Below are 27,122 nucleotides of genomic sequence, written 5' to 3' on the forward strand. Positions count from 1 at the left end.
TTCTGGGGGCTGTAGGGGTGGGTAATAACCCTTCGCTGTTTAGGGGAGGAATTGTTGATTAGCTGAATTGCGCCGTATGGAAGTGCCACCCTGCCTATCCGTGACTTCCCAGGAGGACCTTTTCTCTGTGCAGCCGTCGGAAAGCTTGCGGTGGATTACCTGGTTCCTGTGTTTGCCGGTGTTTTTCAGTATTGTGGCCTAAACGTGCGTGCTTGGGGAACAGAGGCTTTTTATAAAACGAATGGGAGCACGCTTGTAGCCGTTGCGTGCTAACTGAAGAGAATATTGCTAAAGAATCCTTTGTTACGGTTATCGTACCTATGGGTTAATCCTGCCGGCAAGAGAAGTTTAAGTAGCAATGAAAGTTGCAATCCTATCAAAAGCAGCAATTACATTCTAGATATAGGTCAAAGCAGTGCTGAATGTGACTTGCAACAAACGTTACATGTTTGAAATTGTAAGTGCAAAGGCTGAGTCCAATTACTTGGCGAAAAAGGTTCATCTTTATTTCTGGTGTTGATTTCCTAGACTTCCAAAAACCGGAATGAATGTTGAAAGGACTTCTCATAACTTCAGTTTTGAATACTAGTTGATTTTTAAATTTTTTTTTAATCAAGGAAATCAGTGAGGTACATGCGCTGAAAAGAGTTGCATCTGTCACATATAGCATAGTTTCCAGTTACAACAATGGCATTATGTTTATATCACAGATAGATATGTACAGATCAGTAATATTCAGCAAAATAATACCGCTGAAGTAACAAATGCAAAATCTTTAAAACAGCATGAATTAAGCCTCTTTAACCTCCGGTTAGTTAGATAGACAAAGTCAGTTTAACATTATGTTTTGTTGCATTGGAAACTCAGTTGGATAAAAGCACTAAAACTTAAAAAAAAAAAACCACACCAAAAAAACCCCCCAAACAAAAAAACAAACCAAACTAAAAAAAAAAAATTGTGGAAAAAATAAACAGTCCTGGGAAACCAATATTATCATTGCCTTCTTTTTTCCCCACTTGAATAATTCATAATTTTTTAATATTTTAGCAACAAAATGCCTTTTTCTTTGTTTTGTTTGTTTGTTTCCAGTTTCTCCACCACAGTGATCTGGTATGCAGAGCTTTAGTTGGTACATTGATTTTTGCTTCTCTGCTTAAACTCTGATACAATGTGTAGCTGAGTAGGTTTATGGGTTTCTTTTTCCCATAAGATTTAAATGGGTTGCATTTTCTCATGTTTGCAAAGTCCAGGATTTACACATGGCATGAGATAAATACAGGTTGAGGTTTTAGGCCCCCATTCTGAAATTAGATTTGAACTAGTAAGTAGACCTTTGTGTCTATGGAGGGAATCATGAGGGTGCCAGAGAGACACAAAAGGCCATTTGGATGGAATTTTCTTTTTTTTTTTTAAGGAGCTGGAGTCCAGGAGACCAAATTGAGGCCTTGTTAAAACATTTGCTGGTACTGCCTATACAACAAAATGTTTTTCATCAGTGTTGGTCAGAATAACAATACTATGGTGTTTTGATGACACTGTGAATGGCTTTTTTTTTTTTTTTTTGTCTTCCATTTTGAAGCTTAGTGTTAGATTAAGTTGATGTCTCAGCTCAGTTCTTAGTGTGTAATGGTTCTTACTTCAAAATGTCTACTGTGTTTTTTTACTGATGAGAGCTTTGTCTATAAGGCGTTGTAAAGCACTGGGTTTTTTTTAGTTCAGAGAAACCTGTTTCTTTGTGGTGGACAGTTTAATGTCTGCTTCTGCATGTTAAAATTCACTAAATGCGACCAGATTTGCAGATAGAAAAACAGGCAATCATAGTCAAGTTTAGTGCTTTTGAAGGCCACTGGAAATTAGATGGAAAGTTGATTAAAACAGTTGTATTTTTTTATACTAATCATGTACAATTAACGTTACGGAAATATTTTCAGGTGTGGGGTAGGGTTTGTGGGTGTTTTCACTGTTGAATAATTTCTTCTCTCTGAAAGAGTTATCTTTTATGCCAGAGGCTAGACATGGATTATGATCTTTAACAACTGGTGGAATTGTTAAGATTAGTGGAAATAATTCTTATGACTTTTATATTTTAATATACTTCTAGACTAAATTTTCAAAGCAGATTGGATCATGGGGTTAAATTAACTTTGTCCACCACAGTATCACCTTGAATGGTTAAACTGGGCTGTGCTTGGATGGGAGATGTCCAAGAGAAGTCCTGGATGCTGCAGGAAGTGGTGTAACTCATTCCCAAGGTGGCACTCTTTTCTTTGGGTTGGTACTAAAGGAGTGCCCCAGCGTGGTGCCGGTTAGATGTGCCCTGAGTCAGATGTAAAACTAAGATCCTATCTGCCAGTTGGAAATCCCTGTACCTTTCACTGTAGAACCGTTGCCAGACTTTAATGTGGTAATGTCACTGAGGATCTAAATTTTCCCTGTAGACGCGGCTTTCTTATTTACTTTCTAACCTAAATTGTTCTGTATTGTTGCCTGGGTACTGAGAAATTACTATGTTCCTCTTGATAGGAGACTGTACTGAATATAGTAATTTTCTATATGTAACCTTTGAAACATTTTGAAATCTTTCTAGATGAAAGATGTTGTATAAATGTAAGGAACCTAGGGCTGTAATAATCATTCCTTACTTGGACAAATCTCCTGCTGAAGTTCATTAGAACCATGAGTAAGGAATGCTGAACAGAACCCTAACGTACTGTGTTATAGAGGGAACTGCTAACGAACTCTATATTTAGGTTGCCTAATAGTTTCCATTATAAAGAAATTGTATGATCTCTTTGAGAAGCTCTATTGTTTGCAAAAGCCATTGAAGTTTGGCAAGAGGAAGAGCCCTTAGGCTAAATAAGTGGTTTGATTTCCTTGCCCCATGAAATTGTTTAAGTTTTGCTGAGACATAAACGCTTGAAAATCATCATTCCCCCTCTATCACTCGTGTTGTACAGCAAAGTAAAGAAATTGCTGGAACGCTGAAAAAGCCCAGACTGGCATCACTGTAAAAGCAACAGTGGCAACGATGATATGCTGACAACCCAGAAGGGAATTACTTGGCTCCTGGGGAGGTTATAGTGGGGTTGCTGAATTTGTTCTGACTCTGACAATTACTGCTTTGCCAAAAGAAAGTTGCCTCTGTGGGCACGCTACCATTTCTTTTCTTTCTTTCCTTCTGCTCTTCATGGCACTATCTTGAATCAGGAGTACACCAATCCTGGTTGACCTTCAAGAATTGGGCTAGATCCTTGGACAGACCTTACTGCAGAAAGTATTTGCTCCCAGTTTGTCTGTCCTTGAATAGGTGTTTGGTTTTTGTTTGTGGTTTTTTTTTTTTTTCTTTTTCTTGCCAGCTAACACGGTTAGTCATTGTAATTTAGACATGTTGTAAAGCTGAAGATTAAGAGTTCCAGTGTTGCTGGGAAGAAGTACACAAGAGGGCTAGCATTCTCTCTAAAGGGATGTACGTTTGCTACTCTCTTCTGTCTTCTAGGAGGCTGTGTTACTGCTCCATCACCTCTCTGCTCCATCTTCCTCAGATCATATTAATGCTCTTGTTACTCAGTTAGTGACAGCATCCAGATTTAAAATTGCCTGTCACTTTGCTTTTCTTCATGTGGTTTTTATGCATGCGTGTTGTGGTCTGGTCTGGTCTCTAGTTGCAGGATCCCATTCTTTTCTGCATGCTGTGACAAACCGCTTCTCCATTCAGTGTGAAGGATGAGCAGCCAGGGAAGTGTAGTGTGAGCTACAGGAGGAACTGCAAATCTGGCTTTTTAAACTTTGAAATGCTTGGCATGATATTCTGCTGTGTAAATAAAGGAAAAAAGGGCGGCAGGGATACGTGATCAATTTCCCCTTTCCAGAGTCAATAGCATCCTGTGATTTTTTTAAAATTGGGAAAAAGGGCAGAATTCCAAAGGGTATTTTCACTAATAATATTCTCTTAGCTAATAATAGAAGGTTTGTTGCACAAAGATGTACCTACTTTATGCTTGTTATGGTTTTATTTAATTTTAATTTTTAGAACTACTTTTATTGCTTGCTTTGAATTCAGTAAAAACTTCATGTTACCTACGAATCTGTGAGACTCAATGCACGCTATTCAAGCCCACGGTATTTTTCTTTTGGCAGGGGGAAAGAAGGAGAGAGAATAAGGGGATAAAACAGGTTCAAGTGACTTTTGTGAAGTTTAGGGGGGGGAGGTGGTGGTGTTTTGGGTTTTGAGGTTTTTTTTCTTAAGGTATTCTCTGATATACATGTTGGGTGAGCTGCTATACGCAATGTCATTTACATAAAATAGCCCCTGAAACTTCTAGCCAGGTTCTTCTGGCTTCTCAGGTCAGGATGAATTTCTGTGGATTCGGGATCTATACCTCTTAACATCCTGTACTGCTGAAGTAGAGAGATATGTAACCAGGTGAATGGGGGCATGGCTTCCGTGTCCTGTGCTCTATTGATCTCCATTACTGAATTGTTCCTTTTCTCCCAGCCTAAGGTATGTAAAGCCAGTTTTAAATCATACCAGACAGAAGAGTCTGAGGTATAAGGAACTGGAATGCCATCTTTGTACGTTTGCTTGATATTTGGTCTGTGCCCCTTGATTGTGCCTGAGACTGTGGCCATTTAATATGTGCATGTATTTTATAAGCATGTCTGACAACCTCCTAAATATGAGATACAGGTCTCCACTTGAAGCTGTCATGAGTTTGTTTTATGCTTTGAGAAGCATAAATAAAATGTTTTACTTTTTTAACTTGGATATCAAGGTCATTTTTCTTCAGAAAATATGTGCAATTTGTTTAGTCATGTACCATCTGGATGTTTATAAGCACAAATCAGTTACATTTAACCAAATCTGGTATTTGTTTTTCTGTTGAAATGCAGTACTGCTCAGGACAGAGAGTTGGTACTTATCTTGTATATCTGGTTTAACATGTCTGTTTTACAACAGCTTGTTAAGGATACTCTCTTCTGCCTTCCAGTATGCAGCCTCTGTGTGCGCACATGCGCATGAGTGTCTCAGGGGGAAGGTTGTGAAGGAGAAAAAGAGGAAGAATCACCTGTCATGCTGATTTTACAAATACATGACTGAATCAAGCTTAACAGACTGAAGAGCTGTTGGTTACTTACTTGGTTACTTGGAGAAGGAAATATTTGCAGGAATTAAGTGAGTGGAAAAGTCATATATAATCCATATTTTACCAGGCTCTGTATTGCAACTTTTATGTTTTAGCTTAAATATTAAATTATGAAGAGAAGTATGAATAAATAGTTCTCTTTTGCTCTGCAGATAGCCATCAGGTAATCTAGTCATTCTGGACTTCCAGTCTTATTTTTAGAAAAAGTTTTTTAAAGTAACCTTTGGAAGTATTTAGGAATTTATTTAGGAATTCTTTTCCCTGAAAAATATAGTGAAACTAAAGAATTTTGCACACATCAACTTGAATGAGGTTTTGTTTTTCCATATAAAACAATGAAGTAATTTTTTATTGATTGGGGTAGCTCTGTTAGGTGCTGTTGATAGGCATAGCTTGTATAGGCAACAGAGAATGCAATGGGCAGCCAATCAAGAGAAGATAAAGTTTATATATTAGAGAGACTACATAAGTAGTTGTTTTGGGGGGGGGGGGGTGGTTGTTTTGTTTTGTTTTTTTAAGGTTAATTCTGTTGTTAAATCTCTGTGGGTTTGAACCTTGCATATTTTAATCCGTTACTCTAAACAGCTCATGAAGAAGTGTTCCTTTTCTTTTTTTAAGTGCGAGTTTGGTATTTTTCTTTTGATGTTTGTTTGGGTTTGTTTCTCTAACTCTTTCCTGATGTCTGTTACAGCTTGGGCTTTTTTTTTTTTTCCTTCCCTTTTTTAATGCAGTCTCCCCAGAACAAAACAAATGGTATTTCATTTGATATTGGGCTAAGACCTGGTAGGGCCTGTTTGATCCAACTTTGATAGTTGATTTAAACCTAGTTTAGTTGTTTCTTTTTGCATCATATTGAAAATAGTAGTTATGTCAGCAGTCACCTTGGGCCAGAAATTTAGGTAGCTGTCATTGTGACTTGGCCTTCTATGTGTATATACCTTATACAATTAAAGAAACAAACACAGAGCAGAAAGAAACCTATCGCTTTCTATAAACTTTCTCTCTTCCCCTCCTATGATAACTAATGATGTCAGAGCTGCTGAACAGGAAGAAAAACTTCTTAGCCCTCTGTTTCCAAGATCTTGGATCTGATCATGGATTTAGGAGATATGCTCTCTAGAAGGCCAGCTTTGTTAATGGGCAATGCAGGGTCAGAGGTAGGTTCTGCCAGTTAAGAATGGCTTGTTCAGCTGAATTGTAGCAAAGCCAAGCAAAATAGGTTAGCATTTGTTTTCCACAGTTACTAAAGCAGTAAAAGCTTTGAATACATTTGGGCTCATTATAGGGATGGTTCTAAGGAGGCTAACATGTCTCATTTGGCTTATCCATGTTGCCCTGGGAACTTGGGATGGAAAAGGTCTTCCAGAGAGTTAGACACTCTCCCATACTGAAAGAGCATCAGTAAACCTGGGCAACTTTTAACATGATCTTTGTTCTAACAAGTCTCCAGTGAAGGAGACTGTAATCCCTTTAGACAGCCTATTTGTAGTGCTTTTTACCCTTGATGTTTTTCCAGATATCTAACCTTTCTGTTCAGTAAGATAAATTGATTTATACTGCCCCTGTCCCCAGTGAGTTACCCTCTGTGTTAGTACTTCCTTGGTTATTGGGTTATGGTTTCCATGTTCATCCATTTTCTCTCTCTAAGTCTTTCTTACAGAAACAATATTTCAGCAGCCCTTTCTCATAGGTGAGTGTTGTTCAGTTTATATCGTGATTCTTTATTGTTGACTCTTCGGCCGAGTCATTTCTAGTGTAAGGTTTAGTGGGGCTATGCCTTTCCAGAATCCTGCTAAATTATGATGTCTGATGTTGGTACTTCCCTGGTTGAGGTTTCTCCTCTTGTGCAATAGTATCAGGATGTTGGCTTCTCTGTACCTTGCAGTCTACTTGATCTAGTACAGTCTGGTGTCCTTGTGTGTCCCATTGTTACTTAAGTAGGGATTTTTTTATGCAGTTGTGGGGCCTGTGGTGCTTCATGCTCTCTTTCTTGGATTTCATCATTTTCATTTTTGAGTCATCTTAACTCAGGATGGTCTTGGCAGATAGTTCTCACCACCTTTCAGCCTGGTGCCGTTTGCTCGTTCTGTTCCTTTGTCCAGAGCATGATTAAGAATATTAAATAGTATACCTGTAGAACCTCACTATAAATGCTATCCTACATCTACAGCTGGTGGTTGAGAACTATTAAAAACAAACAAACCCTAAATTTGAACTCCATTCTGCACAATTTTGTCCCAGTCATAGTCTAGCTTGAGTGGGAGAATGTATTTTTGATTGCATCCCACCCAAGTCAAGACTTGGAACATGCATTGCTTTTCTCCTAGGCACTAGGACAATTAGTTCATTAGAGAGAGAAACTAGACTGTGTCAAGCCAATTGGCTTTATCCTTTAATGCTCCCAATTGTTAAATAGTTTCTAGTATCTTTCTGAAATTTGACTTAGGCTGAGTCATCTACTACTTCCTGCATTTTTATTTGCCCATCTTGTGATTTCTCTTTTCTTTTTTTCCCTTTTCTTTTCTGCAGTACTTGATGACTTCTTCCATCTTGCTGTGGTTCTCTAAACAATTTGTTTCCACGGGTGAATTTCACTAGATGCTGTTGACTGCCATATAACATTCAGTAGCCCAGTCTGTTTCTTATTCTAACTGGTACTCATATCCCCTTTTTTAATTTGCTTATATGGAATTAAACTTTTGTGTGGTGACTGACGCAAAGAAGCCTTTATGCCATCTGGTATTTGCTTTCTTTCTGTGTTTGATAATGGGTATACTTCTTTCTTTCTATTTCCATGATGACGTACTTTCCTTTGGGGCATAAGTAGTGCATGTTTCGATGTCTTTAGCTGTTGGGTTTTGGGGTTTTTTTTTGTTTTTTTTAAGTGAAAATGTCATCTTTGGTTTTAGTGCCACCAGTGGTATTCTTGCTCACTGTGTCTTTTCTAGGGAAAATTATTAGCTGTCCTGGACTAGAAGCTACTGGGATTTCAATAAACACCTACAGTAAGATTAAGTATTTTAAAAGAGGAGTCTAGCTGGTAAGAAGACAGCTCTTGTATCACCTGTAGAGTGATGAGAAGTTGCATCTTCTGCCCCATGACTTTTTATAACAATTTTTCCTTTACTGTTGTTGTGACAGCCCATTATGCCTGTTCCTGTTTAAAACTTGACAGAAGGGTCTGTGTGTTTCATCTTGAAAGTCAGGTTAGGACAGTGTGCTTTGCAGAAAATTTTCTCGCTATCAAATGATGTCTTCTCTTGTTGGCTGATACAGTCATCTACAAAACACTTTCAAAGTAGGCTAGTGGAACAAAATATTAAGTGTTCATTTTTTATGCTTTCATGCAGTAGCTTATCCTGGTTTAAGTAGGACAGAGAGATCCTGAGGATTGTCTGTTCTCTCTGAAGTGCATTCCACTGGTATGTGGTACGTTGATGTAGAGCAGGCTTGAACTTGGAGAGTTCAGCTGCAGAATGTTGTTGGTAGGCTTTTGGCTGGCAAGCTTTCCATCAGAAGTCAGATTGAAGACTACAAGACATGACCTTGATGTCTGCTACAAGTCTTTTCTTGTTTTCTTAGGAGTTGGGGGATGGGGAGGAAATGAACAATTGAAAATTTTCCCATTCTAACTTACTGGAAGTTTGGGACTTATCTTTAAACTTTTCCATAATACTTGAATGTACTTTATCTGAACTGCACAGTTCAAATGACAGTGCTTGGTAGAAAAAAATGTGTGAATGAGTGGGGGTTTTAAAATTTACTTTAAAAATAGGGTTCCTAACTCTAAAAGCTGAAAAAAGTTGGTTTGACACATTCAGTGAAAGGGAAGGTGTTCCTTACAGATATCATTGAATTCTGTGATTAGGGTCATGAATTAGAAGTTCTGTAATTGAATAAGAACAGAAAAAGGAAAGGTGAGGGCTGATGATTATGTGGCATCTTTTTCTATTAATATACATCTTTTCTGAAGAGCGTTATGGAGACTTGATTTTTTAGGGAAAGCGTGTAATCTTTTCCCCCACTTAAGGTGGACATCTTTGTGAAGCTGGCTCTGAATGGAAGAAGTTTCTAGAATTCTGCATCCTTCTGGGAAGATCACACCTGCAGTGCAGAACAAGTAAGATAGGTCAGAAGCAAGTTCCTTCCTGTTTGGTCACAAAACTAGCTGTGCCAAGTTTTCACCCTGTTTTGTGCAACAATAACTGTGCTGCTGCATCAGTATGAACCTCATGTTTTGCGTGTGTTTTTTTGCATAGGTGCAAGAAGCATCACAGTTTCTACAGGAAGGGGACAGAGGAGCAGCCTGAAGGATCCAATCCTTTGTGGGATTGGAAGTTGGGAGAGGTCACTTCCCCATGAATCCCAAGGATCTAGGGGTCTAAAAGACTGTAACCGCTGCCTTCTCTGCAGACTCCCAAATACTGCCTCCTCAGGGGATGTTGTTAAGGAAATTGAGCTTTCTGACCCCTGCTCATATGTAGCACATTGTCATCTAGGAAACATAAATTGGTTGATACCCATATTCTGTTTCTCAAACAGGATATTTTCAATATAGCTGTCACGCTGAGCATCGGTGAACCACAGTTTGTGGCATGTGGGGAAGAATTTCTAGTAACAGTGTGCGAGAGAGGTTGAAGCCTTAAAACTGGTTGTTGGAAAAGTAACATTTGATGGCTGCTTTAAAAACTATCCGTGAAGATGAATTTCGGCTTTCTAAAGGTCCTGATATGGATATTTCTTCTTAGGGCAGACTGTTGTGCAGTGTACCAGTTGTCTTCAGGAGGCTTGGTGGCCTCATCTGTTAAATGTCATCTGGAAAATAGGGCATTCCCTTTAAGGGAATGATTAAATAGGGACACTGCCTCAAGGGGTAGTTTTCTGCACATTTATACAGTGACTGATAAAACCATATGGGTCTTGTAAGTCTATTCTAATTGAATCAGCTTTTATTGAAAGACAGAATTGCTAGAAATGCACTGAATGGATGAATTCCAAGTAAATTATTCATGCTGTAAAACAGCTAGGAATATGAAAGCACTGGAAATCAGAGCTGGCTGAAAGTTAGAGATCAAATATACGTAGGATGTGTAGGAATTGCATTGTTACTCTGCAATATGCGAATGGGTCTATATTATGTTTTCCCATACAGACCACTAGCTCCATTGTTTGCACTGTCATAATTAGTCAGTTGTATTATTTGTGGAGGAATTGTAATGCCTAGGATATGACAGAAGCGATGGTAATGAGAAAAAATAATTTTGGATAACAACATAAATTATCGATGTTGAAGATGCATTTAATCATTAACTGCTTCCATGTAGAAATAAAGACTAGTTTCTCTCAAGATGGCTTTGTGTGGTGATTAGTGTGAGCATATTCATGTGACATGGCAAGCTAAACGCAGTTTAATCTGATAGCTTAATAGAGCACTGACGACTGAGGGAGGGTGAGCTGATCTGTGTCAGAATCCAAAGACTGCTTCTCCTGCTAGTGATATTTAAGTTAATTGCTAGCAACTATTGCACTTGCATTACAAGAATGGGTAATAGGAAATATTTTTTGCTTTTCATAATGTGATTTCAACTGCTAAAAATCAGGATTGGCATCATTACATGAACTGCTAGCTTCTGGGTAGACCACAATTTGCAAGATCTAATTTGCCACAGTGTTTGCAATATTACTTAGTATACACAATGTTCCTGATAATTTACTGTTTGCTTTAAATAATACCACTGATGTGCTTATGCAGAAATGAATCTTTTTTTTTTTTTTTTTTTCTTTTTTCTTTCTTTGGTATTAGGAGGTAAGTTGTGCTCTGGTTGCGCTTGATCACAAAAATCAGCAATGGTAGTGGAACAAGTGTTCGTGCTGGGTTTTTAGTGAAGTTGAAAAAGCAGTTTCCTTTATTCTGGAATATTGTTTCCTTGGTATTCTGGCAGAACCTAGAAGCTCTTGTTGCATAAGGTGCTGCACAAAGAGCTTGTGGAGTAGATGTGATAGTCCATTAAGAGATAAATGTGATTTTAAAAAAGTATATTTTGCTTATGTATCAAATCTAGAAAAAATAAAATGTTACGTTAGTTGAAAAATTGCCTGATAGAAGAAAATAGTCTCAAAACATTGTAGCTACTAATCTGCACATACGTGGAAGGATATATTAAAAGCTGTTTTGGGTATAGAAACACGTGACAATTCTCTCTAATTATTTGGGAATGAGTGTTTTGCATTTGACAAAAATAGTCCTCCACTACTGAAGTTTGAAAATATTTCATGCTTTAAATGTTTACTGTTAAACTAGCACTTGAAAAATTCACTGTCTTCTTGAGGCACAAAGAAAGATCAGTAAAAAAGATAGGCAAATTGGTAATGTAAACACAGGGAACTTTTTTCTTGGCTTCTGTACAGCCAGATTGCACAAACTTGCACTTTAACGATACAGATTTGTGCATAAACTGGAATGAATGGCCTAAAATGTAAGGCTTAAACTTTTGCCTTCTCAGTTGAAGTTTAATAAGATTCTGCCATTCACTGTGTGTCAGATTGACTGTTGACTGTCTGCAGTATTACATGAGGACAGTTATTCCGATGACTTAATGCGTGTATGTGTGTCTCGGTTCTACTGATTTCTTTCTATATTATAAAGAACTTAAGTAGAAATTTCTTGACCCTTAGGAAATTCTTCACCTGTGCATTTGTAAGCCATGATAACAAGATTATGATGCTAAATTAAATTTGGTTCCATTTATTTTTTTTAAAGCTGTCAACACCACTGCAATGTCTATATAAATATAGGCCTTGGCATTCTAACATTTTTCATGGATTCCTAGTCTTTAAAAAAAAAAAGCAGTCTCTTTGAAGTTAAGATCTTTACAGGCAGAGGTCAGCTTAAAACAAGGAAGTCTGGGGTAGCTGTGTATATGTTTAATTTTTCCCTCTGTTTAGTTGAAGTTGCTTACATTTGCTATTATTAAAGCCAGTTACAGTGGAGGGAAAAGAAACTCTGGAAGGTGCATAGATGCAAAAATCACTAGCGTCATTGTAGCCTGTTTTGCAGAAAGACTTCTGAAAAAGAGAGAAAACACGTCTGAGGAAGTGGGAATGTTAATTACTTGATATTTGTAAAGTAACTTGTTATCAGTATATGAGGGTGGGGGGAGGGATATAACTATTAAAAAGAATTGACTAGTGGGTGGGAGGAAAGTTTATTTACTTCTTAGTAACTTCTAGTTCAAGGTACTGTGTTACTTGTTACAGAAACTGAATTTTAAATATATATTTCATTCTGGAGCCATTTAGACCTTCTGGCATCTAAATCTACATCATCAGTCCATCATGGAAAAGTCACATTCCAAAGCTGCTGGTTGTAACCTGTACTGTGATCTTCAGAGTAAAAAGCTGTCTAAGCTCTTATTACAAAGTTACAGTTAGAACTTTGCATAATTAATGTCTTTTTGAAAACATGCAGAAAGTGTATCATACTATAATATTGCTATAATATTTAACTATAGCTGTACCTTGTAAAAGTTACTGAAATAAATGCCATAAGAATTGCTCAAAACATTCATACCTAAGTGAAGATATTGTTCTAATAATACGTGTTACAGGAGTAGTCTTTCACTTAGGAAATCTTCTACCTAAAACCGCTTTTTCATCTCCTTCTTTTTGTATGTTTGTTTAAAAAGCCGTTTACTGTAAAATCACGCATCTTTCCAGCTGACTCCCTGTGTACATCTACTTGCTTTGGAGATTAGGAACAACTTTTTTTTTCCAATTAATTGCTCTAATTACTGTGTTAAGATATATTTGAAAATGTGGACCTTAGTAGTTAGAGAAATGGGGACATGTGGTGAAGGAGATTTGAGTAGGGACTAGCAAGAATATGATGATGAAGTTGAAAGTATGCAAAGATAAGCTTTTCTTGAGATTTCAGTAATGACTGTGAACTAGAACAATGGAGATTAGAGTATTACTGTGGATATCAGATTTCTATTAGCTTCTTGAGACATTAATATTTAGGATAGACGTGAGTGGAAAATGATCTTCAAATAAATTATAAGATATTTAAAGCCTGTACATTTGTATTGGGAAATGATCCAGTCTAGTTATGAAAGAATAGAGTAGGATTTGAATGATTCAACTTTGTTCTCAACAAGATTTTAATGCACTTAACAGAATACTCTGTTTAGACTTTTAAAAGATCTGTATGATACAAGCATCAGCAAAACAAGATTTTTATTATGGTTTGGTTAAACCTAACCTTATTTCTTCCAGTAGTTTTGTTTAGTTCACAATGGCATATTGTTAATTGAATTACTTGAAGTGGAATTATTTAAGGAAAAATGAACAAGTATTTATTCTGATATTAGCTTTACAGGAGTTTGTCTTTTCAGTTTTGGTGACAGTTCCGAGAAGTGTTGAGCAGGGTGGTCTGTAGGCTTATTAGATGCACAGCTCTGTGGAATGAGCATGTGTGGTTTTTCTTGGTGAGCTGACACATCAGGTCTCATACTGTCTTGCAAATGCATTCTGAAAACACTCGTGGAAGTGTTTTAAACTGTTTCAGTTGTTTTTAATGTAGTTTTGCAGAATTCCAGACTAGCCAATGTACGAAAGTCTTTTAACAGCTTTGCGAAATTATCCAGCCAAGTGATACTTAGGAAGGGATATTTACAAAACTATTTGATGAGGTATCTAATGGTAAGATTTGATATGATTTAGATGAAGAGACAGTCATAATCATCATGAGGTTGGCTTTGTTTGTGTTGTCCGGAGGTGAGGAATATATGATAAAATACAAAAATCAAGAAGCAAAGGAGCGATACAGAATACTGAGTAACACAACAGCATGCATTTCTAAGTACAGATATCCGAAATGTAGGCCTGTATTCAAGATGCAGTACTAAAAATTATGCTATGAATTTTCCAAGAATGTATTGACTTGTCTGAAGTAAAATACGTTTGCTGTTAGCAAATGGGTAGCACACTTTAAAAAATTGTCATTGGAAATGGCTCCCATCCTGTTATTTTCTGCATAAAGGCTGAAGCTATAAGGAGATGACTAAATTGAATTAATTCCAAGGTCTGTCCTCCTTTATCAGGGATTACTCTTATTTCCAGTGGCAATGCACTACAAAATACAGACAACTAAAGACTTTCAGTCCACCTCATGTCACAAGAATTAAATTTGCTACCAAATTCTAAAAGAATTGAAGGTTGGAAAAACTCAGGCATGTTAACAAGGCATTTCTGAAATCCTTGCTGGATGAGGGAATAGCAAAAGCTGGTGGAGGAGGAGTTCCATTTGAAAAAAATACTGAGTATCTTAACTCAGTCAGCTCGGTCAGACACAGAAGCCCCACAGTAGCAGATGGAAAGGAGATAGGCAAGTCTGCAGGGCACTAGAGAGGGAGGAATACCATTTCTTTCATAACGGTGTAAATCTATGGTAACTTCTAGGTGAACAAAATACACAGAACTTTTGTAGGTTTGCCATGAAGTGAGAAATTTTAGATTTGGTGCAGAGTAAGCTTGGAAGAGTTTGATAGCAGCTTCTAAAAGCTTGCATTTCAAAAGGAAGACAGCCCCCCCCCCCCGCCAAAAGAGGTGGGTTGGAGGGAGGACAACAAGGCACAATTAAAGTAGAAATTAGTTGCGTCATGGTAACAGTATTTTTACAACATGGTATTTATTACTGTAAGTTGTATGCTGTTTTCAGGTATCCAACTTATTTATCAGTCTTGTAGGCAGTGTAAATCTATATTTGATGTGTCTGAACCTTCTAGCATGGTTGAATACCTTAAAAATAAGATGTCATCATACTGGGGATAGTGTAGAAGAGTGTATAGTTTGGGTCAAAACCAAGAAGATTTTAAGTATGAATACTAGTGGATATGGTGGGTTTGCGAAAAACATAGGAAGAGTGATTAATCTTTGAAGTATCATATAGTTACTTGAGTAGAAGGTCAGCCTGTGGGGAAGGAACTAGTTTTGAATTTGAGAAGAACGAGTTAAATGCTTTACTTGCATTTGGCAGTAATTTTGAAAAATGTCTTAAAATTTTAATACTGTTTGAATTGTTACAGTAATATAACATGTTTCTGTGCATCACCTTGTTGTCAGAACTGCCTGCAGGGAGGCTCCACAGTAAAATTGTTTTCTGTCCAAAGTTGCCGAGCATTTGCAGTGGCTTAAGAGTGCACATAGCTGGTTACTGCATATCAGCTGATCCATGATACTTTACTTGTATTTCTAAAGATCCATGGGACACATTTTATACAGAAGTTGGGGAACAACAGAGCTGTCAAAAGAAGCAAGCAGTGTAATTATAGGTAAATGAAAGAAAAGCTTCTGTAATTAAAGTAAGGATGAGTGCTTGAACAAAAATTTGTAGCTATCCAAATAGGAACAAGCTGCATTTCGGCATGACTTAAAGCAGAAGTTGCAGAAGCTTGTATATATAAAGATAGAAGGAAAGATCAAAGTGGTATTAATCAGACAGTGGAGGCATTGTCATGATGATACACTAGTAGTCATATTCCTTTGTGACTGTCAGAAGTGTGTAATTCTGGGAAGGTTTCTTTTTAAGCAGTTGTCCTTCATAAGTAGTAAATGAAGAAGAAAGTGGAATACAGGAAAACTTGCAGTGGTTTGAGGAACTGACTGACTTCAATGCCTAGTGATTAGTTCTATGTATTTTTTCCTAGAAGCTGACTGAGCTTGTTCTTGTATGCATTGCCTGAAGATACTTAATTGGGAATACCTGACTTTGATTTTTAGAGTTTCTACTACCTTAGTAAGAACTGACACAAGTGTTCTGGGTTTAATCCATAGTGTATCAGCATACCCTGTGTCTATAATGCAGCTTTTGGAATAAGCTCCAAGACTTTCCCAAGGAGACATCATAAAAAAACCTGTGTGTGGAGTTTGTAAAGGCCAAAGCATTTCTTCGTTTTTTTTGTTGTTTTTTTTTTTTTTTGTACCGATCCTATTCTTTAGCAATCAGCTTTGCAAGTTTGACCAAAGATGACTTGTATAAATGGATTAGTTACTGCTTGTAAGACCTTTTGGCAGTAGCGATTTTGATAATTCTTGGAAAACCCTGGAGAGTGAAATTCAGGGCACTGACTGACTAGATTACTGGTTTCCAAAGAATGAGTTCTACCATGCCTTGCTGGTGGGACAGAACAGGTTGCAGAAGTGTGAATGAAGCTGATGTTCAAAACCACGCTAGACTCATTACTTGAGTCCTCTGCAGTGAGGGCCTTAAAGCAACAAGGAGTAGAAGATTTGGGAACTTCCATTAACTTGGAAGCATTTATTCCATCCTCCTGAATCACCTGAAAGGGAAGAATACTTTGTATTTAAAGAATAATGTGGATTTTTCATTTTTGAGGAAAGGATTCTGTGACCAAGGGCAAGGCAAAATCAGTGAGGTTTCTGTTCCAGATATTTCTAACCTCTCCTTTCTTGAGGATTGAATAGGCTCTCTTGAACAAAAGGTCAGTGTTTCCCTGCAGGGAAGAGAAGTTTAGATAAATGGTACTGCTTAAGGATTAGGGGTGCCTTTGAATAAAACCTCTTTAAGTCTCTGAAACCTTTTTTTTTTTTTTTTTTTTTTAAGAAGTGATGATCTTTTACAGTGGAGGAAAGGAGAAAATTCATGTGCAAAGTTGAAATTATGGAATGTAAGGGATACCGTGTAGATATTCTACATAAAAGCAGGTGAAGAATTTTGAAGAAATACCACAGGCTTTGTTTTCCTCAGGAGTTGGTCTTTTCTGGGAATGAAAATATGATAGGAGATAACTGCTGATCAGCCTGAAAGCTTGAACTGTTCTGATGAATAAATGTTTCCTGGTGTATAATAGTTACCTGTTCTATTTGACAGTGCGAACATATTGCCTGTTTCATTGAATCCTTCTGTTGTTCAAAAGGTAGCTTCTTAGTATCTGGAAGAGATACTCGAGTCCATGAACCAAAAATAGGTCAATACCATATTGGGCAGCTACTACATAATATCCTTCTGTAGAAACAGGGTTTCACAGGCAATTCCTTCCTGATTTCTAGGATGGGGCAAGATGTGTATAATTTCATAGGAAACCAGGGAGTTAAGAGGAATTTGAAAACAGAATTGTATCAGCTCATTGATAGGCGAGTAAAACTGGACTAGAATATTGCTGTAGTTATTGGAGGAAAAATGTGGCAAGTAAAGTGACCAGAGCTCAACAGCAGACTTAAATACCTGGCTTAGCATGTGGTATTCTAAAAGTTTTTAGATATGTTGCATGTGGTACTTGCTTTACAAAATAGGTAATTTGCCGCTCCAGACAGGATAAGCCTCCAGCAAGGGCTTTTTGTCTGAATTGAAGCCAGGAGGTGGATGGACTTGAAAAGAGGAAAGGGAAGGAAAGGATCATATTAGAATGGAAGCTCTGCTTGTCAGATATTATTCTGTATCCAGGTTATCTGTTGAAGAACATCTTTCAGCTTGATTGAAAGCTGAGGTGACAGAATTTCCTTAGTTTAGACCTGTTCTGTTAAGATTGGGAAATCGTAATTTTAATACTACTTAGCTTCAAGAAAGAGTGTGCCTTTGAGAATGTTTCCTATTCTTCAGAATATCTGAACTCTGTAAACTGTGTGTTATAGATGTTTTCCCACAACAGGTTGAAAAGATGTATGTGTTCAGCACTGAGATTTAATTATAGCATCTAGCTTTCTTATAGAAAAGCATAGGTTATGTTCTGCGACCTGTGGGTACTGGGAGGATACGGGTACTGGTTCTGTGTGGACCAGTCCAAGTCCAGCATGGCTCACACTGAATCAAAGGTAAGGTGTTCGCTGCTCTGTTGGACTGTTGATGTCTCTGCGCTGTGCTTCTCAGCAGTCTTACTTGCTTGGCTGCACAGTGTGCTGCTTGGCAGTCTTACTTGGTTGGCTCTGCGTATTCAGGATATGCAGCACCAAATGGATGAATCTTCTCTGAACCCTGCACACAGGGGTGCATCATGCTGACGAAGGACTCGCTTGAGATGTCGGTAGATTTGCGGTTGGTTCATGGAAAAACTGTCACGGTTGTCCACATCATGCTCTTTGTTTCCAGACTGTAGCGGATGGACCCTAGAGCTGGTCTGACAGATAAGTAGCTCAGGTCTGTCAGAATTTGAGCTTATACTCCGAGTAGTGCAGGAGACATTAGACTGCTTCATGGACTCATGATGGCTGTAGAAGCAGCACTGTGCAAATGTAGTTGTGCTCTGTATAAATTAAATAAATTCAGCCAGACCCCAAGATCCCTCAGCATTATGCCAGTTTGGTTGTCTGCATGTTTGATGCACAACTCAGGCAACTGAGGGTTTACTGTACTTCTGCGGCATATTTTTATTAGTAGTATTGTACATAGATTTTTTTTGTTGTTGTTTTTCTTATTTCTGTTTTCAAAATGGACCTGCTTTGTTTTAATGAGACCAAGTTATTCACCATATCAAATTGGTCAAAATCCTTTTTACGTAGATGATTGTTGAATACCAGGTGAGGGAAATTAAGGAAGCATGTACTGCTGTGAGATGTCCAAAATGACTTATGAGCAGTAAGGTATTGTGGTGAGCTCTGGGAGAGGGAGATGACTCAGGGCAAAAGTTCCAGATATCATTTGGTCTAGTGCACTGTGTGTATTCTTGAATGAGTATTTTTCATCTCTAGGCATGTAAATTGCTATGCTATAAAGCTTTTTCTTTTTAAGAATGCCAGCAACGAAAACTAGTTCATCCTTCTCAGTATTAATATTTGCTCCCTTTGAGAGCATCAGCGTTGAATGAGTTTCTGCACACAAAACCTAAATAGACAAGTCTCTGCAGCGTCTGTAAATATACCCTCTAAACCAGCAGCTAGATCAAATCCTGTGAGATAAAATGTAGTCATATCCTGCAACAAGAATAGAGTTAAAATTATGACATCCTTGTCGTTTAGCATTAATGAGAATTGTAGGGAAGACAAAAACTGTATCCTTGAATGTTTGTATTACTGTCTGTTGGATTTAAAAAAAAATAAAATGTTAGTTTTCCTTTAAAAAATAAGGAGATTGTGAAGTGTATGAGTATTTGTATGTAGGACCTTGAAAACAACATTGGAATTAGATAATTAATAAAGTCATAATGGATGAGGTTGGAATAGAAATGTAGGTAGAAGTGCAGCTGATGTTAACTTAGAAGAAAGATAATACTGGTTGAAAAAGAAAACTAAGTGATAGAGAAGGAAAGGCACAATATTTGGAGCTGTGATGCTCAGTGATCTTTTGGAAGCTCAGCAAATCAGTTTGTTGGTATGGCTGCAGTGCTTAGGGCCCAAGCCAGGAAGTTCACCTCTGTTGGAAAGAATTGAGTGCTCTTATCTTTTGTAATTGTGTATGCTTCTCTTGATTAGTGTTCAACTTAAAATGACTGAAGTGAAATTACTAGATAAAAATGCAAAATTTTGAGGGGCTAAGCAATGTGTATTGTATTTATGAATGTTTCTGCCTGTAGTTCTGGATTGTTCAGTTGTAAAGTCACTCCCAGTAGTAGAGGCAAAAATGCTTGTAATCATAATGCAGAAGTTTATAGAGTTTCTTTCTAAACACCAGTTAGCTCAGGTGCTCTTGAATATGCACAAAAAGCAAATTACCATAAATATATTAATGAAATAAAAGGCGGTGTTAATGTTGTCTGTATATACTTAATCTGTAGCAGCCTATTACAAGGAGTCTTTAACTAACTGGTTTAGAAAACCAGTAATTTAAAATGTTATATTTTGGCAAATCATCAAAATCAATTTCCTGTTACAGGAATAGTTTTTCTTACATTTATCTTCCTTGCAAGAAAGCCTTCTCTGTATGAATTCCTTCATGCTTGAATGACATGATTCAGCTACCGCTAAATCATGAACAATTCTATCAGGTTAAAGCTTCATGAGTGGTAAAGTTATCTCCTGAAGCCTGCATGGCTTGTAAAGTGCTTGGTTGCAGTTCAGTAGCCCCTTTTGAGTACCTGGGAAAAAAAAATTGAACGCTTGACAGACACTCTTAGTGTTGAGAGATGTGAATTTATTTTTTTCTCAAATTTTTAATAGAGAACACTGAATGCCTCATTTAAGAAATCTGGAAGTGACAAAGCAGATAATAAATTTTAGAACGTAGATATAACTGATAGCTATGGAAATTATTGACAATGAAAAGATGGATGTTTAATTGGGAGGAATGAAATAACTGAGTGGAATTCCTTGTCACTGCAAAACCACATAGAACTTCTTGATTCATTTTTAGTGCATCTTCCCAAACATGATTTCTCTGTGGGTTTTTTTTTTTTTGTCCTAACTGACTTCTGTTCCTTGTGGCAAAGATCTTTTTTGTCAGTCTCATTCATTTTATGGTATTAGAAAAAGAAGTTCTAAACCTAGGACCTAGTTCTAAGCTTAATTTCCCAGCTGTACTCTAATAGATATTATCTAGTTTGTCCTCAGGAATTGAAATTGTTGCAAATTGAGAACTCCTAAAATAGTTGGCTAGGAATTTTTTTCCCCTCTCTACTCCTTTTTAACAAGTTTCCATGATCATGGTGTTGTCCACAGCCCTGGGCAATAATTAATTCTGTGTTGAGAAGTTCACTGCTGTCTTACTTCATAAGTAACATGTCAGATTATGCTCTCAGGTCACTATGTAGTAATGCCGGGATTGTCACTTGGCCATTAACTAGAAATGTTAACTCCCTCTATCCCTATCTCCTGGAGCACTCTTCAATTCAAGACAGATTACCAGTTTTGTTTATATATCACAAGAGTTTTCCACCTGAAATGATGAGCTTGTGCATCAATTACACCTTGGTGGTTCTTGCTTGATTATGAACTAGCATGACAAAATGTGAAAACAGTTCTGAGACAAGATTTCTTAAAAGTGTCCTGTGTACTCTGTTACTGTAAACAATTGCAGTCCATTGAGTCACTTTGGACTCTGTATACTGTGTGTTTTCCAAGGTCCTAGTTGCAGTGCTCTCCTGAAAAGCATGTAGTCATATACTTGCCAGTTGATACAAGCTGGGTAGTTTTCGTGAAGTGATTCATTGCCGATCTTTGTCTCTCCATGAGTTAGCGTGGGCTTAGTTCATGAGTGGGTACGCAGTAGTCTAGTTTTTACCCCACAGTTCTATTGTGTTGATGTTTTTAATAGTCTTTATTTTTACTTTAATTCATTAAGAACTTGCTGTGAATACTCATGAAATCTCAGCTGGTTTATATTAACTGCCTTTCCCACACTTTATGGATTCTTGTAACTTGGCTTTCACTCTGTAACATGAACTATTGCAATCATTACTGAAAATCTGACTAGCTAATGGGAGCTGCCTTGATTTTCTGCTTTTGTTGTTTTACTCGTCAGTTCACCTAAGCAAGAAGTGCTGCTAGTGTGATCCTGTAGGTTGGGATAAATAAATATGCGTAAGATCTGATAGCTTCTCTTGCTTTAATAACTGCTTTGTATTTTCAGAGTATCACAGTATATATAATTTGTGCTTTTTCTACTTAAAAAACCCCAACAACACAACCCAACTAACAAAACCCAAGAACCTGGCAGGGTAAACATTGTTTTGGAGAAGAAATTTGCATCTTCAAAGTCTTAACAGAATCACAGAACCTTCCTTTTTATATGTCATGACTTGAAATTTCTTAAGTCCAAAATCTCAAAGAAATACACTTGCATTGGAAAGAGTAAAATGTTTCATTTCAAATTAGAATCATTGTATTCCAGTACAAAATAAAATAAAAATGAAGCCATTTCAAAATAATATTTCAGAAAAATGTAAAAATAATAAACTGTGGAAATTCTTTTGCCTGCTGTTCCTCTTCTCACCCTGGTTTTTAGTTTGGATCAGAACTTGGAAATGAAGCCTGTGCTGTGTATACCGATAGAATGTGGTAGGAAGTTTCTGTTGCCAGCTTTTAAAGCGTGTATGTTCTGACAGCTATATCCTACAAATATTAGTGCAGTATATTTTTTTCCAGTCAACACTTAAGTTTTACTCTATAAGGCCAACAGTGGCTTTAGCTCTGATGCCTGAAATGTCAGCTTTTTCCTTTTGTGGTATAGATTGTATACTTCTGTATTGGAGTACTCTCAAAACAGACCCCTTCATCATTTGAGGGGGCTGGCAGTGGGTGGTAAAGTTTTCCCTCTGGAAGCATCATCTTTTGGAGTTCACTCCATGTAAGTCTCTGTCTGGATGTGACCACTGGGAGAAGAGGGCACATTGCAAAGTCTTGTCTCTAAATCCTCCAAAAAAAAAAAATCTCGTTTGTTGATAATGCAAGTAAGTGAAACAAAAGGCTGTAATGGGTTTAAATTCGGTATGCTATTTTAATGAATTATTAGCAGCAAGATAAGTTTTAGCAAGATTTCTTTTTATAGTGATTGTTAATGTTAATAACTGAAATGTAGAGAGTTTGAGACTTGTAAAGTCTAAGCATTATGCGTGTCTATATATATGTGCACACAGGAAACCTCGACCTGTCTCTCAGCTGGTTGCACAACAGGTTCCTCAGCAATTCGTGCCCCCTACACAATCAAAGAAAGAGAAAAAAGACAAAGTAGAAAAGGAAAAAAGTGAAAAGGAAACAACAAGCAAAAAGAACAGTCATAAGAAAACCAGGTAAAAATTTTAGAAACTTTTGCAGTATTGGTAAAACATAATTTAGAAAAGAAAATAAGAAAATGTTCTGTGATTTTACTGCTTTGTAAGTGCTGTGGCAAACTCAACAATAAGGCTAAATATGTGTGTGAAGTTTCACTGGTTTAGGATGCCTATTAAATGTGAAGAAAATCTGCAGTTTGTAATTTTGACCAGAAGATGGAGACCAGCTGAATATAGAGAGAAAGACTTGGGTGTTTTTGTTAAGGGTTACATATGTATTTCTCAGACCATACAAAACTGTAGATAGGCAAATGGGTGGTACTAATCTCTGGAAAAGAGGAGGCAAGAGTGACTAGTTTTCATGCAAAATAATAGAGGGAGAGAACCAGTACCAGACTGCAGCAGAGTGGGAAAGTAACATGGTTATTGCAATCCTTGCAGAACTGGAATAAACTTTGAAAGGCTGAACTAGGGTATAAATTAATTTGACAGGATAAGGCATGTATATTACCTAGTGATAAAAATCTCTGTGCTACATCTGGGATGCTGAAGGAAACCTTGGACTTTTAGAACTGAGAACATGAAATATTACAGTACAGACAAGCAGTTGTAAAAGCCTTGATCTTGCTGTAAGACCAGGTTGAAGGAGGGTGCAAACTGCAAAACAAAAGCAGCAGGTTTAACCCCTAAATCATCACAGTCTAAGCATAAAGTTACTGTGGCAAGAATGCTATGCCAAAAAAGCGGAGAAGTATACAAGACATAATCTAATCAAATGTGGGAGAAACTATTGATTTTTTTTTTTTTTTTTTAAATTTGGAAGCACTCCAAAGTAGTCCAGCCGAGGAAGATCCTTTCAGATTAGTTATGCAGAGAAGTAGCAGATGCTTCTCTTGTGTCTGAAATGGGATCATCGGGGTCAGAACCAGGGAGAGATTGAGAGTCAAGAGAGTACAGTCATTAAGAAAGTCATGATTAAGATTAAGGACACTGAGATGTTCCTTCCCTTTCTTTTTTCTTTCTTTTTTTTTTTTTAAATACTCAAATTTACTAGCTTATCTCATGAAGTACTTCAGTTATGAAGTATTTGAAGTTAACATAGTGAGTTTTAATTAAGGTAATTAAATATTATAAATTGAAATATTGATGGTTGAATTGCAATAGTATATTAAAAATGCAAAAGTGAGGTAGGGAAAGAGGGAGAACATTTAAAAAATAACTAAAATAAAAATCTTGGACTGAAGTACAAGTGTTGAGATTTGCATTAAGAATTGCTATTTGAAATAACTAGCCTACTTTTTTTTTTTTAATGCTTGAAACACTTCAGTTTTTCACAGAATCGATTGACTAGGTAGGATAGCAAGTTAAGAATGCTTGATTAGTTTAAGCAGATTTCTTCAGTATCCTTTGGGAAAAGGATATCCTTCTCTCTTTCCCTTAAAATTTGTACGTTATTGCTGGAAACAACTGTAAAAATCTGCATGCACATTCAATATGATGAATAAGCTCCAGGCATGGCACTTACACAGGTTGATAATGCTGAATATTTCTGTCCATTCCCATGTTACAGAGCAGCAGATTTTCAGTTTTCTTTTAAATTCTTCATTCGTGCTACTTCAACCTCAGGGGAACAAGATGTCAAAGCCTATGTCTATTCTAGTGGAGGAGAGGCATGAGGTGTTTCAGCTGAAGTGACTGGGAACCAATTCTACTTAAAGTCAGATGATAGTGTAAAGGTTAGGGCTTTGCTGTTAGCACACCTGCTAACATGTGATGTCAATTTATTTTATTGCAACTAGAGCTAGTGAAAGCTGTGGAGTCAGTTAAATGCATAAAGCTATGCTGTTCATAACCGCTTGTATAAATTCAGCTGTCTGGTGACACTTTTTCACGGTAGTCAAAGGAAAGTAGTAAATTGAAAGTACTTTATGCTTGTCGCTGGCAAAAATATGATGGCAAAATGTAAGTCAAAGTGTTCTTTGGTTCTTTTTGTTGTGAAAATCAGACAATTGAAATACTAGATGAAGAGACTTGCCCTGTCAACACTGTGTGTAATACTCAGCTCTGTGCATAATTTAAATCACAGCATATGCCAGGAATACCAGAGTTATACTGTGAACACGAAGTCCAGTTCAAATTATATACTAGCAGTCCTAGTGAGGTTTTGAAATTTAAGTAATACCTGCTGCAAGTTAACACTATCTGTGCTGTTGAATTCAAAAGACAGACACGGATGTCTTCATTATTGAACATCATTCTCCACTTAGAATTGTTGCTTAAGGCCGCTGCATAGATGGATGCTTCTCTGGATCAAATGTATAACTTTCTGTAGCTACAATAAAAGAAGGACTTAATATTTAAAAGTAAAAACCGTCACATGTGCAACACATCCATATTGCTGCACAGTTACATTATTCATAAGGTCAACTTTTACATTAAAATAGCTGAACAGAACATATTACCTTCTCCTAAGATTATTTAAAACTTACTAGGAAACACTCCACCATAAATACTTGTGGTACATTGTTTTCCTACTTATTACATGTTGCACATAGCAGTCTTATATACACATATATGTTCTCCAGAGCTCCTAAAAAGCAGGAGGAAGACAGGATAATAAGATGGTGTGTGTGCTTTTAATATGATTATTTGCTTTATTTAGGCCAAGATTGAAAAATGTGGATCGAAGTAGCGCTCAGCATTTGGAAGTTACCGTTGGAGATCTGACAGTCATAATTACAGACTTTAAGGAGAAAACTAAGTCACCACCTGCTTCCAGTGCTGCTTCTGCAGATCAACACAGTCAGAGTGGTTCTAGCTCTGACAACACAGAGAGGGGAATGTCCAGGTCATCTTCACCCAGAGGAGAAGCGTCATCACTGAATGGGGAATCTCATTAAAGTTTATTTTCTCCAGTTTCTTTAGTCTCTTCTCTTCAAAACATGCAAATACATAAGTTCTGTCACCTGTTACCACATTTTCATGACAGATTATTCATGCACAATTGGTATGTTGACTGGAACATAATTTATGCAGTTTTAAAAAATGAAAAAAGTGCAGTGGTAGAAACAATAATTTAAATGCAATCTACAAATGCTTACGAAGCATTTTCAGACCAACTTTTTAATCTTCATGTGTAAAGGTGCCATGAAAATGTGGTTTGAATGTTCATTATGCAGTGTTATTGGTAAGTCCATTTTCACTTTTAGTTTAGTGAATTCTAACACAACTCTTGGAGTCTCTACTATTGGCATGTACTGAATTTAAATTTTTATAACATAGTTCAAGCTGCCTAAATATGTATTATTTGAGAATTGTGAAACATAGTTATATGTATGCAAGTCAAAGATCAACTTAATCAACTATTGCTGCAACAGAATTTTCATAATAATTATCTTCTTAAAAACACCTGCTGGTACTTGGTGTGGTTAAATAGGAGAAATGTTATTAAATAAAACATTTGTATGAATTTTTGCCAATGTTTGACACATTTTACTAGATTACTGTTACTGAATTATGTTGATGGTTTTACCAATATTTTTTCACACTTAAAACACTTATTGTAATGTTTACAAGCAAAATAGAAAACACATTCTAAGCATTGATTGGTTAACCTTACAATTCAGGTAAAGTACTACATTGTCACTGTACACTGGTATTCTATGTTGTGTAACAAATACTGAACCTCAGATGACGACGCATTTGGCAGAATCTAACATTTGGAAATATGAGAGTTTGGAAAAGCTTTAAAAATAACAGAAGTGCAGTTCTCACTTCTGCTTAGTGCTGTTTCCTTGCCCCAGATTTATCTAATGTCATGTAGTCACTTGTCATTTCATTACAGGAATATCAGATATTGCACAAGAATAAGGAAATAACAATACTATTAATTTCTTGTTCCTGAATCAATTTCTTTAATATTGATTTGGCCTATTAGAATATATTATGTCATAAATCATATGAAAAAAATCAGTACCCTGCTTTATGGCATAAACTGTCAACATTTACGCACTTAGCAATATACTGATACAGAGCAGAACTATTTACAATCCCATCTGGTATTATGTAAAATTACCAATAAAATATTTTTGTGAATACAGATTTTGCATTTTTGTTTACAACCAATAAGTGTTTTGATACACACATACAATCCATGTATAGATTTTAAATTATAGATTCAGGTTCAGTACAAAAGTCTATTTAGCTCCTTTTAGTGAGGTAGTCCACTTAAAATCCCGTGATTCTTTTCTTTCTCATTCAAAGTAAATATATTTTTAAGCCCATGTAAAAGTTGGATAGACCTTCTTGGTAGTGAATCCAG

The 27,122-nt window shown here is 36.8% G+C and overlaps 1 protein-coding gene across 1 annotated transcript in view; it reads left to right on the plus strand.

Moving 5' to 3' along the window:
• The window catches only part of YAF2 (YY1 associated factor 2), a 28,058-nt gene extending 1,158 nt beyond the window's left edge, over positions 1–26,900 (plus strand). The window contains exons 3-4 of the mRNA XM_052789372.1: positions 22,667–22,819; positions 25,464–26,900. Coding sequence (XP_052645332.1) covers positions 22,667–22,819; positions 25,464–25,701 — 391 coding nt within the window. The 3' untranslated portion in view covers positions 25,702–26,900. The remainder of the gene's footprint in view (positions 1–22,666; positions 22,820–25,463) is intronic.
• Positions 26,901–27,122: the final 222 nt, after the last annotated feature.

This window comes from Harpia harpyja, chromosome 6, assembly GCF_026419915.1.
Source record: "Harpia harpyja isolate bHarHar1 chromosome 6, bHarHar1 primary haplotype, whole genome shotgun sequence".
NCBI lineage: Eukaryota > Metazoa > Chordata > Aves > Accipitriformes > Accipitridae > Harpia > Harpia harpyja.